This window comes from Anomalospiza imberbis, chromosome 22, assembly GCF_031753505.1.
Source record: "Anomalospiza imberbis isolate Cuckoo-Finch-1a 21T00152 chromosome 22, ASM3175350v1, whole genome shotgun sequence".
NCBI classification, from domain to species: Eukaryota; Metazoa; Chordata; class Aves; order Passeriformes; family Viduidae; genus Anomalospiza; species Anomalospiza imberbis.
This window is the reverse complement of record NC_089702.1, coordinates 7,816,217-7,828,947: the sequence shown is the minus strand read 5'-3', so window position 1 is coordinate 7,828,947 and position 12,731 is coordinate 7,816,217. Positions and strand designations below refer to the sequence as shown.

The window sequence follows — 12,731 nt, the reverse complement described above, 5'->3', positions numbered from 1 at the left end:
TCAACCAGAGTCACCTCCAGCCCCTCGGCCCCACTGGCCACCCCCAAGAGGAGCTGCCAGAGGTCCCCCCAAGACCCTCCGGTCCCCACAGTGGTGCTCAGGCTCTGGGGCTGTCCCCCCATCCGGGGGTATGGGAGGGCTTGGGGCAGAGCACTGCAGTGTCACTCACAGCACTCCTCGGGATTCTCATCCGAGTTGTCCCCGCAATCGTCCTCCCCATCACACTTCCAAGCCAGGGGCTTGCACAGGGTGTTGTTGCACTGGAACTCGTCCAGGGGACACGTGCGAACTGCGACAGTGCAAGAGGGGACACGACAGCGCAAGAGGGGACACGTCAGCTCCTCCTGCCCTGCTGCCAAAATCCCAGCCTGGGGCTGCAATTCCAATTTCCAGCACGGACAGGGGCTCTCCAGGGCTGGGATACATGTCCGTGCATGCTCCAGGGAGGGGCAGAGAGAGGGGGACACACACGGGGGAGCGCTCCCACCCGCAGCGGGGACACAACGACGCCAGGGCAGGGAGTGGGGGACACAGGCAGCCCCGGGGGACACACAGCTCTGCCATTACCCCCTGTGCCACAGTTCTCCTCGTCGCTGCCGTCCATGCAGTCGGCGTCGGCGTCGCAGCGCCAGCGCATGGGGATGCAGTGCCCGTTCTTGCACTTGAACTGGTCAAACTCACAGCGGGGGGGTGCAGTCTTTCTGCAGGGGACGGGCAAGGGACACGGTCAGCAGGGACAGGGTGGCCATGGCAGGCCCCTGTCCTGTTGCCACAGCCAGGCTCTGAGCCCCAGGGCCACCGGCAGGGGCAGAGGGGGGATGTGTCCCCGCGCTGCTCGTACCTCGTCGGAGCCGTCGGCGCAGTCGTGGTCCCCGTCACATTTCCACCTGCCCGCGATGCAGCGGCCGTTGGCACACGAGAACTCGCTCTCAGAGCAGGGCCGGGGCGCTGGGGACAGAGAACACAGCGTGTGCCCTGAGCCTGGGGACAGGCTGTGAGGGCAGGGGGTGTCCCTGGCCAACAGCTGGGGGGACACAGGCTGACACGGACACACGGCCGGTGGCACTGGGGACAGGGGGCACAGGCAGAGCTGTGGGAGCTGCCGGAGGGGCACAGCTGGTACCACCTCCCAGCCCCTTCCCACCCCACTCCAGGGCTCCCAGCTCCCTGTGGGGGTTTTGGGGGGCACCGTGGCCGCACAGCCTGGCTGTCCCCCAGGTCATTCATTCTCCACAGGGCAGCAGCAGCCCCACTGCTGCCCACCCCAGCTGCCCCCCAGGCAGGAGGAACTGCAGCAGTGCCCTGGCAGAGCCTCATGGCTGTTCTCCCTCACAAGGCATGGGGACAGATACACGGCTCACAGCTCACTGGCACAGCCAGCGCCAAATCCAGGAAGATGGCACGTGGCACAGCTGCCCACCTGGGATGGCTCTTGGGACCCTCCCCCTCCCCACAGCCCCCAGGGTATCGGGGCACAGGGACCCCCCAGTCACAGCACAGGACTATGGGGGAAGAGGGGAACAGGGGGTGCAGGGGAAGCAGGGAGAATCACGGTGGGGATGGGTTTTGGAGCCAAGTCCAAGCCATGCACAGGCCCTGCAGAGCAGCAGGGTCAGACCCTCCCTGGCTGTGGCTCCGTGGAGGGAGATGCTGGTGCTGATGCTCAGTAAATCCACCAGGATTGTCAAGTCCTGACCCCTCTGCCCTCACCTAGAAATCATTGTCTTCATTGGTTTTAGAGAGACTGTACATGGAATTAAAAGATTTTGGCAGGAACCTACCTCTGAGCGCCCCATAACGACAGTGTGAAAATGGAGAAAAACATAAGATGAAGTGAAATGGCACAAACTCAAAAACACGACGGGAAATCAACAGAAAAGAAAACAAAAGCTGCACCCTAAAGAGCTGCAGGAAGACAGAGGGACCCAGTGGGCACTGCAGGGTAGGAGAGGGTCTGGCAGCAGACCCAGGTGCCATCCCACGGGCAGCCTGGAACCCTCTGGGTGCTGTGGGGTAGGAGAGGATCTGGCAGCAGACCCAGGTGCCATCCCACGGGCAGCCTAAACCCCTCTGGAGGGACAGAGCCACACTGGAGCCCTGGGAATGGTCTTGTCCATGAGGACGCTCGTGTTCCTTGGCCGCTCAGCGGGGCAGGTGCTGGCACACGGGCAGGAGCTCACCAAGAGGCAGCACTGAACTCTCTGCCCCAGCTCTGGGGATCAGCTGCCTCGCCACGCACTGGCCCAGGCCTGAGGTTGTGAGCCGGGTCCCTCCTGACAGCTCTGTGTGTCCCCACTGCCATCCCAGGAGCCACTGGCAGGCAGGGGGTGACACAAGGGGTGATGCTTGGTGGCAAAGCAAGACAAGGTGCCCTCAGGTGACTCTGCTGGGCCCCCATGCTCCTGCGGGGAGTGTGTTGGGGTCACCCCTTCAGTGTCACTCGTCACCCTTGGGGCGTCTCTTTGGCACAGCCCCCTCCTCTGCAGGGCCAGGCTCTCCAGACCCCTGGAGTCAGGGCTGTCCTGGCTGGGGGACACGCTGGCTCTCCCAGCCACCAGCCTGACACTCCCAGGCAGCAAAAGAAGGGCTGGGGGGGCCCAAACTTCTCCCCTCTCCACTGCTCCACCCCGGGGACAGCAAGGCCTGGGGGGTGGCACCTACTGCAGCTCTCCTCGTCCGAGTTGTCCCCGCAGTCGTTGTCGTAGTCGCACTGCCAGCGGCCCGGCACGCAGCGGTTGTTCTTGCAGCGGAACTGGTACGGCTCGCAGGTGCGCTCGTCTGGGGGGACAGCAGGGACAGGGACAGGGTCAGCACTGCCCCAAAGGAGGGCAGGGATGGGACAGGGACAGGGACAGGGACAGGGACAGGGACAGGGACAGGGTCAGCAGTGCCCCAAAGGAGGGCAGGGATGGGATGGGACAGGGACAGGGACAGGGACAGGGTCAGCAGTGCCCCAAAGGAGGGCAGGGACAGGGTCAGCACTGCCCCAAAGGAGGGCAGGGATGGGATGGGACAGGGACAGGGACAGGGACAGGGACAGGGTCAGCACTGCCCCAAAGGAGGGCAGGGATGGGACAGGGACAGGGACAGGGACAGGGTCAGCACTGCCCCAAAGGAGGGCAGGGATGGGACAGGGACAGGGACAGGGACAGCACTGCCCCAAAGGAAGGCAGGGATGGGACAGGGACAGGGACAGGGACAGCACTGCCCCAAAGGAAGGCAGGGATGGGACAGGGACAGGGACAGGGTCAGCACTGCCCCAAAGGAGGGCAGGGATGGGATGGGACAGGGTCAGGGACAGGGACAGGGTCAGCACTGCCCCAAAGGAGGGCAGGGATGGGACAGGGACAGGGACAGGGACAGGGTCAGCACTGCCCCAAAGGAGGGCAGGGATGGGATGGGACAGGGACAGGGACAGGGTCAGCACTGCCCCAAAGGAGGGCAGGGATGGGATGGGACAGGGTCAGGGACAGGGACAGGGACAGGGACAGGGACAGGGACAGCGTCAGCACTGCCCCAAAGGAGGGCAGGGATGGGACAGGGACAGGGTCAGGGACAGGGACAGGGACAGGGCCAGGGACAGCGTCAGCACTGCCCCAGAGGAGGGCAGGGATAGGATGGGACAGGGGTCAGCACTGCCCTGCAATGTGGGAAGGGAAGGGGAAGGGAAGGGAAGGGAAGGGAAGGGAAGGGAAGGGAAGGGAAGGGAAGGGAAGGGAAGGGAAGGAGGAAGGGAAGGGAAGGGAAGGGAAGGGAAGGGAAGGGAAGGGAAGGGAAGGGAAGGGAAGGGAAGGGAAGGGAAGGGAAGGGAAGGGAAGGGAAGGGAAGGGAAGGGAAGGGAAGGGAAGGGAAGGGAAGGGAAGGGAAGGGAAGGGAAGGGAAGGGAAGGGAAGGGAAGGGAAGGGAAGGGAGGGAAGGGAAGGGATCAGAACTGCCCCAAACAAGGCAAGGGACCGACAGGGACACCTGGCAGCACCACCCCACACAAGGGGACAGAATGGGGACAGGGACAGGTGTCAGCACTGCCCTGCACAAGGGGACAGGAGGGGACAGGGACAGGGGTCAGCACTGTCCTGAACGAGTGGAAATACGGGACAGGGACAGGTGTGAGGACTCTGCTGCATGAGGGGAGGGACAGCACAGGGACAGGAATGTCAGCACTGCCCAAAACAAGGTGAAGGAAGGGACGGGAACAGGGATAGGGGTCAGCACTGCCCTGTACAAGAGGAAATATGGGACAGGGATGGGATCAGCACTGCTCCAAATGAGGGGAGGAATGGGACAAGGACAGAAGTCAGCACTGCCCTGAACATGAGGAGGGACAGGACAGGGACAGGGACAGAGGTCAGCACTGCCCTGCCCTCCCTCTGACCCAACCCTGCCCATGCCACTCAGAAAAGGAGCAGCTGGAACTCCTGGGCACCCCAGAGGAGACAGCCAGTGCCAGGCCAGCCCATCCCTCGGGGAACAGGGACACAAGATGACAGTGGCTTGTCCCCACCGCCCCTGCTCACCGCATTCCTCCTTGGGCTCATCGGATCCATCCCCACAGTCGTCCTCCCCGTCACACTTCCAGCGTGCCGGGATGCACCGGCCCGAGTCCTTGCACCGGAACTCGTCCACACCACAGGTCATTTGGGCTGGAGGGGACAAAGTGACACAGGCACAGGGCAGGGATCAGCACTGGTCAGGGGTGTGCTGCTCTCTGCAGGGCTGATGAACAGCCTGGAGCTGGGTGAGATCCCCCTCCCTTCCAAGCAGTTCTCCAGGGAGAAGTCGGGGGAGGAGGATCCCAGCAGGACAGATCCAGACAGAGCCACCAACACCATCCCCCACTGCCCACAGGGACCGAGCAGGGACCAAGGAGGGACTGGGGTAAACTGAGCAGGGACTGAGCAGGGACTGAGGAGGGATTGAGGTAGAACTGAGCAGGAACTGAGCAGGGATGGAGGAGGGATTGGGGTAGAACTGAGCAGGGATGGAGGAGGGATTGGGGTAGAACTGAGCAGGGACTGAGCAGGGATTGGGGTAGAACTGAGCAGGGACTGGGGCAAACTGAGCAGGGATTGAGCAGGGACGGAGGAGGGATTGGGGTAGAACTGAGCAGGAACTGAGCAGGGATGGAGGAGGGATTGGGGTAGAACTGAGCAGGGACTGAGCAGGAACTGAGCAGGGACTGAGCAGGGATTGGGGTAGAACTGAGCAGGGACTGAGCAGGGATGGAGGAGGGATTGGGGTAGAACTGAGCAGGGACTGAGCAGGAACTGAGCAGGGATTGAGGAGGGATTGGGGTAGAACTGAGCAGGAACTGAGCAGGGATTGAGAAGGGACTGGGGTAGAACTGAGCAGGAACTGAGCAGGGACTGGGGTAGAACTGAGCAGGAACTGAGCAGGGACTGAGCAGGGATTGGGGTAGAACTGAGGAGGAACTGAGAAGGGACTGAGGAGGGATTGGGGTAGAACTGAGCAGGGACTGCGCAGGGACTGAGTAGGACTGAGCAAAGACCAAGGAGGGACCAAGGAGGGACTGAGCAGCGACTGAGGAGGGACCAAGGTAGAAGTGGGCAGGGACTGAGCAGAGACAGAGCAGGGACCAAGTAGGGACCAAGAAGGGACTGAGCAGGGACCTGCCACCCCACCAGCACACAGAGGCGCCCGGTGTGGGTATTTTACAGGTGAGCAGAACCCCCTCCCCACACAGGTCCCTTACTGCAGTTAGCAGGTTCATCGGAGCCGTCCACGCAGTCGTTGTCACGGTCACAGACCCAGACACGGGGGATGCAGCGCTTGGTGATGGCACACTGGAACTGGTTGGGGGCACAGGTCACCTCCGCTGCAGGAGGGAGAAGGGGTGTCAGGAAGGGCAGCAGGGCAGGCAGGGGCCAGCCACCCCTTTCCCCAAAAAGCAGACGTGGGGTTGAGAGGTGTGTGGATGCTCCAGGGATCACTGGAGCTGCTGTGCTCAGTGGGGGAGATGGAGCAGAGCCATAAAATGGCCCCAGAAGACTCCAAGCTATGGGGGGACAGGGCAGAGGCCACCAGATCGCTCAGCTGGGCAACAGGCTCAGCCCAAATCCACTTCAAGAGACTTAAGGACTTCATTCCCACTAGGAAACAGCAGCGTCTGTAGGGGTGATGGGGACAGAGGGTCTGCAGAGACCAGGGGTATGGAGAAAGCCCTGGGGCAACCTAGGGAGCCAAACACCTCAAGATACAGACCTGAGCCCCTCAGTCTGACCCACACTTGCTCCCACCTGACACCCTGAGCCCCCCACTCACGACAGTCCTTCTCGTCCTCGCCGTCCCCGCAGTTGTCCTGCCCGTTGCAGCGGAAGATGCCGGGGATGCAGCGGTTGGTGTTGGTGCACTTGAACTGGCTGGGCAGGCAGACGTGGATGTCTGGGGAAGAGGTGACACAGTCAGGGGGTGGCGGGCTGCAGCTCCACGCTGTGGAGGCCTGGGGGTCACCAGGGGACACAGGGAACCTACCACAGTTGGCCTCGTCCGAGTTGTCCTGGCAGTCGTTGTCGCCGTCGCAGATGAAGGCGGGGTTGGTGCAGATCCCTGTGGAGCACTGGAACTGCCCTGGCCTGCACTTGAACTCAGCTGTGGGGTAACACAGGGCCACAGGTTTGCTCTGAGGAGCATTTTCAGGGCACACCTCAACCTCAAACCCCCGCTCCACCCTTCTGGGGTCCTCGGCAGGGACCCAGCACGCAGTTCTGGGCTCCTCCATGGGACAACCCTGACACAGGGACAGATGTGTCCCACTGCTCCCTGAACCCTGTTACTGGACTGACCCTCCCCTCCATGGGGCTGTCCCAACAGCTATGGGGTGCTGGGACACGGTGGGGCTGTGTCACCCCCTGGCACTCACGGCAATCCTCCGGCTCGTCCGACCGGTCCCCGCAGTCGTCCTCGGTGTCGCATTTCCACCAGAAAGGGATGCACTTGTCATTCTTGCAGACAAACTGACGGAGAGAGGAGCTCATGAGATGGTTCAGGATGAGGAAGGGGGACCCCAAAAGATTTCATCCCAGTGAGCTCACTCAAGGGCACTGATCCTGTGCTGTCCCTTCCGGGTATTCCCAAATCCTGACCCAGAGCAAAGCCTTAACCCCACCCAGGCCCTGGGGTTCGAGGAGAGGGGCAGAAGAACATTCCAGAGCTGGAGGGTCTATGGCTCCCCTGGACACCCCCAGACATGAAGTGCCACAGGAGGGAGGTGCTGCCTGCACCCACAGAAGACTGTGCAATATCCCATCACCCCTGGGGAGATCATGGCAGGAGGGACACAGGCATGGGGAATATCCAGGCAGGCAGGGACAGGCAGGGACAGGCAGGGACAGGCAGGGACAGGCAGGGACAGGCAGGCAGGCGCTTACCTGGCTGGCAGTGCAGTTGGACACGCAGGTTTTGCCATCACTGCCCAGGTAGAAGTTGGTGGGACAGGCACACTTGTGCCCCCGCCCGGCGAGAGCAGGCAGAGGTTGCTGCAGCCGCCGTTGTTGGTCTTGCAGGGATGGTTGGGAACTGGGGAGAGCAGGGAACAACAGCAAGTCAGACCGAGCTGGGGATCCTCTGGGTGGCATGGGAGCAGCAAGACCCTTGTCACCTTGCTCCTGCTCCCCCTGCCCAACCTGGTGTCCCTTCATGTCCCTTTCCTGGGGTGGTTCCCCAGCACCCCCAAGCCGTGCTCTGTGAGAAATGCATTTGTACTTCTATTTCTCTAAAGCATCCAGTCTTATTTGCAAGGCCACTCTTTGAAACTTGTTTCTAGTTCCATTCCTCTCTCAATAAGGTCCGTCCTATTCCATGGCATGTCTAAGTCAGCATTTCTTATCTCAAGGTTTGCATACAGCTGTGTGAGCCTTCAGCCAGGCTTTGAGAGTTTTCTACCAATCCATTCCCCACGTCGCTCACCGTCGGGCTGGCGGTAGGGGTGGTAGATGTGGATGTCCATGGGCCGGTGCAAGGTGCTGATCAGCAGCGTCTTGTTGGCTCCTGTTGTCTTGTGGGCCCGGTTGATGGACTTGGTCTCCCAGTCGGTCCAGTAGATGAAATCCTCGAAGAGGGTGAGCGCGAAGATGTGTGGGATGTCCTGGCTCAGCACTGTGAGGGGAGCGGGCGCTCAGCGAGGGGCTGTGCATTGTTCCCCTCCCACAAGGAAGCAGCCTGGACACAGAGGAGTGGCCAGAGCTGGGGACTGTCCCCAGCAGCCCTGGCTCCCACTCCAAGAGCTGACCCCCAGCTGGCACGCCGGGAGCCCCGGCGCTCTCACCCGTGTGCCGGTTGGAGCCGTCCAGGCTGGCGAACTCGATGTAGTCCTCGCGGGCATCGGCCCAGTAGATCCGGCTGTTGATGTAGTCGAGGGTGAGGCCGTTGGGCCACGTGATCTTGGTGTCCACGATGACGCTGCGGTTGGTGCCGTCCATGCCGATCTTCCCGATCAGAGAGTGGTCCCCCCAGTCCGTCCAGTAGAGGTAGCTGGGGATGAAACAGAAGAGCAGGGAGATGCTGAGTTGGAAACCACAGAAATTTCTCCCCGTGAGGGTGCTGAGGCTCTGGCACAGGACGCCCAGAGAAGCTGTGTCTGCCCCATCCCTGGAAGTGTCCAAGGTTGGATGGGGCTTGGAGCAACCTGGGATAGTGGAAGGTGACTGCCCACAGCAGTGGGGTGGAACGAGATGTCTTTAAGGTCTCTTCCACCCCAAACCACACCATGACTCTGTGATAAGTGGAGGTGCACGGGCACAGGGTAGGGAAAAGCATCCCAGTGTCCCAGAGACCAAGAGAGAAGACTTCATCCCATCTCCCATTCTCTGGGGCTACGGCAAGATGACCACAGCTCCCTTCCCAGAGCAGAGGAGCAGGTCCACGTCCCCCAGGCTCTCACCCGTTCTGCACGTCCACCACGAGCGCGCGGGGCTCGCGCAGGCCCGAGTTGACCAGCACGGTGCGGTACGCGCCGTTGAGCTTCGACACCTCGATGGTGTCCCGACCCTTGTCACACCAGTAGAGGTTTCCTCCCACCCAGTCCACAGCCAGCCCGTCGGGGTTGCTGAGCCCTGTGCGGTGAAGGACCTGCCAGGAGGAGTCAGAGGTGACAGGGCTGAGCAGAGAGAACCAAACCCTGATCTCTCAGGGGCGACAGCATCCCCCTCCCCACCTCAGATCTTCTTTCTCACTCCCCTCTTAGGTTTAGATGGGATTTTGGGAAGAAATTCCTGCCTGTGAGGGTGGGGAGACCCTGGCAGAGGTTGCCCAGAAAAGCTGTGGCTGCCCTGGATCCCTGGAAGTGTCCAAGGCCAGGTTGGATGGGGCTTGGAGCAACCTGGGATACTGGAAGATGTCCCTGCCCATGGCAGGGGAGTGAAACTGGATGAATTTTAAGATCCCTTCTGACCTAAATCATTCCACAACTCCATGACTCTTCCCCTAAACTTCCTTGTCCCACATTTCAGGGCAGGGGGCTGCAAAACATCCCACAGCAACTGGGGATGATTCCCAAAGCCCAGCAATGATCCCACAGCGGGGCAGGAGGTGGGTGAGGCCCGGCTGCCCAGCCCAGGGGTGCCCCAGGGGCTGCCCCACGTCCTCACCTGGACGTTGCTGCCGTTGATGTGCATGCGGCGGATCATGCTGCCCTGCGTGGTGACATCTGTCCAGTAGATCATCTGCTCCCGGTAGTCGAAATCCAGAGCCACGGCGTTGTTCAGCCCCTGGAGAGCAGGGAGGGAGAAGGGTTGCAGCAGCCTCAGTGGCTGGCGTGGGCTCTGGGGGGTTTTATAGAGCCCACAGCCTCCCTGCCTGCTCCTCGCTCACAGTGACCTCCTGACATTTAGATGGATCTACCATTCCCCAAGAGCCCAAACTCCTCAGCTGGCAGCTCCTGTGTCCTTCAGGGCCTGCTCCATCCCCAAATCCCAGCCACATGGGGCTGGTGTGCCTCCTGCTCCCAGCTCACCCCGCACCTGCTTGAGCAGAGTGTAGTTGGAGCCGTCCAGGTTGAGCTTCCGCAGATAGTAGCGGTTGGCGAAGATGAGGAAAGGCTCTTCATCTGCACGGGCAAAGAGGGAAAAGTGGCAGGGGAGCACTGCTGGGATGTGGGCAGAACCTTGCAGACCTGCCACCCTCCCAGCTCCACTCCCTCACGAGCTGGAGGCAGCCACTTCACCCTCCAACTCCAGCACCAGGAGCATCCCACGGTCACCAGGAACAACCTGGGCTCTGCGCCCACACCTGGCTCTCACCTGTGACAGCCTTGCAGCTGGTGGGGTTGTCAGGTCTGAGCTTGTAGCCCTCAGTGCAGAGGCACTTGTAGCTGCCCAGGGTGTTGATGCACTTCTGGCTGCAGGGGTAGGTGGTGGAGCACTCGTCGATGTCGATGCACGTCTTCCCGTCGTCCTTCAGCCGGAACCCGGGACGGCATCTGCACTGCAGGAGCAACCCGGAGCTGTCAGACACCTCCAAGGCCCTCGCTGGGAGGTGGCAGGTGCTAGGAGGTGACAAGTGTCACCATGGGACACGCAGACTCAGCAAGGACAGCTGAGATCCACAAACAGCGCCTGAAGCGCCCGTGTCACGTCTCTGGCCCAGCTGGCACAGGACAGACACAACCCTCACGTCTGCGGAGGAGGAAGGAGAGGGAACAGCAGGAGCTGTGCCAGGGGAGGTTTAGGCTGGATATCAGGAAAAGGTTCTTCCCCCAGAGGGTGGTCAGGCACTGTTGGCTGGCACAGCCCCAAGGCTGCCAGAGCTCCAGGAGCATTTGGACAACTGTCAGGCACAGGGTGAGATTGCTGAGGTCTCCTGTGCAGGGGCAGGAGTTGGACCTCAACAACGATCGTAGGTCCCTTCCAACTCAGGGCATTCTGTAATTCTATGACCTCTGCAGCCAGCCCCCCACCACGTGGCCCCCTACCTTGTACCCAATCTTGAGGTCCTCACACTCCTGGGAGCAGCCACTCAGCTTCTTGTTGAGGCACTCGTTGATGAAGCAGTTGAGCTCGTCAGAGCCGTCAGCGCAGTCGTTGTTGTTGTCGCAGAGCAGCGCCTCGGAGATGCAATTCCCGTTCTTGCAGAGGAAGAAGGAGTCGTTGCACTTGTTTTCTGCAGAGACGAGATGGCGGTGGTCAGTGGGGGGTGGCTGGGGTTCCGCTATCCCCCCCAGGACCCCACCAGGACCCCAGCAGGTACCTGGGCTGCTGCAGCGCGGGTTCTTGGGCGCCTCGTCCGAGTGGTCGTGGCAGTCGAACTCCCCATCGCATTCCCACTGCCGGTTGCTGAGGCAGCGGCCGTTCTGACAGCGGAACTCGTGGGGGCCACAGGTGGGATACTCTGAGGGAGGGTGAGGGTGTCAGCCAGCATCCCACCTTCCGGAACCTTCCAAAGGCTCCGTGAAGCCGCTCGGAGAGACAGAGAGGCACCACGGAGCCAAACCTTCCCGAGCTGCTGGGAGTGACAGGGACACCACACTGGGACAGGGCTGCCCTGCACACACACTCTGTGGGTTTGGATCTCTCTGTGGGTTTGGATTCTCTGTGGGTTTGGATTCTCTGTGGGTTTGGATCTCTGTGGGTTTGGATCTCAGTGGGTTAGGATCTCTCTGTGGGTTTGGATTCTCTCTGGGTTTGGATCTCTCTGTGGGTTTGGATTCTCTGTGGGCTTGGATCTCTCTGTGGATTGGATTCTCTGTGGGTTTGGATTCTCTGTGGGTTTGGATCTCTCTGTGGGTTTGGATCTCTCTGTGGGTTTGGATTCTCTGTGGATTTGGATCTCTCTGTGGGTTTGGATTTCTGTGGGTTTGGATCTCTCTGTGGGTTTGGATATCTCTGTGGGTTTGGATTCTCTGTGGGTTTGGATTCTCTGTGGGTTTGGATCTCTCTGTGGATTGGATTCTCTGTGGGTTTGGATCTCTCTGTGGGTTTGGATTCTCTGTGGGTTTGGATCTCTCTGTGGGTTTGGATCTCTCTGTGGATTTGGATTCTCTGTGGGTTTGGATCTCTGTGTGGGTTTGGATTCTCTGTGGATTTGGATCTGTGTCAGGGCTGGGGGGCTGCTCTCCACTAACAATCCCCTTCTGCTGCCTCTCTGGGCTCCCTCTCACCACACTCGCACCAAACCCCTCCGGGGTGATGAAGACCTTCCCAGGGTACTGTCCCAAAGCCCAGGAGGACCCAGCTGGGCCAGTCCCCCAGGGTCCCACAGACACCCACCACATTCCGGGGACTCATCGGAGCCATCGCCGCAGTCGTCGTCGTGGTCGCAGACGAAGTGCTTGGGGATGCACTGCCGGTTCCCACACATGAACTCCCGCTCGTCACAGGTGTTGTTGTACACTGCAGCGGGGCACCACCACCGTCAGCCCCCGCCAGCCCCCGGCCTCCCCCAGCCCCTGCCCTCGGGCACTCACAGCAGCCGGCAGCGAGGGTCTCATCGGCCCCGTCCGCGCAGTCCTTGTCCCCGTCACAGAGCCAGCGCTCCGGCACGCACACGTAGGTGCCTGGGCACTGGAAGGATCCTGAGCTGCAGGTGGTCAGCCCTGGAGAAGGGAGGAGCAGGATGGAGTCTGGTCACCCCACTGCTGGAAGCTCTGGGGAGCCCCAAGATGCAGAGCTCAGGAGAGCGGTGAGACCACGGCGGGGAGAAGGGATGGGCAGAGGCAGGAACATGGATGCAGGAACATGGTGATGGAGCAGGCAGCGACTGAGAGGGGGAGAAGGGCTGGA

General features: G+C 61.2%; 1 protein-coding gene across 1 annotated transcript in view; it reads right to left on the bottom strand.

Annotated features, from left to right (window-relative positions):
• Positions 1-12,731, bottom strand: part of LRP1 (LDL receptor related protein 1) — an 89,101-nt gene that overhangs the window by 12,182 nt on the left and 64,188 nt on the right. The window contains 22 exon segments of the mRNA XM_068212551.1: positions 170-289; positions 568-688; positions 690-701; positions 842-948; positions 2,662-2,778; positions 4,515-4,640; positions 5,711-5,833; positions 6,280-6,399; positions 6,490-6,606; positions 6,878-6,971; positions 7,386-7,468; positions 7,471-7,533; positions 7,924-8,112; positions 8,282-8,487; positions 8,897-9,084; positions 9,603-9,722; positions 9,975-10,060; positions 10,254-10,437; positions 10,925-11,112; positions 11,200-11,340; positions 12,219-12,341; positions 12,416-12,544. Of these exon segments, the coding sequence (XP_068068652.1) occupies positions 170-289; positions 568-688; positions 690-701; positions 842-948; positions 2,662-2,778; positions 4,515-4,640; positions 5,711-5,833; positions 6,280-6,399; positions 6,490-6,606; positions 6,878-6,971; positions 7,386-7,468; positions 7,471-7,533; positions 7,924-8,112; positions 8,282-8,487; positions 8,897-9,084; positions 9,603-9,722; positions 9,975-10,060; positions 10,254-10,437; positions 10,925-11,112; positions 11,200-11,340; positions 12,219-12,341; positions 12,416-12,544 (2,757 nt within the window).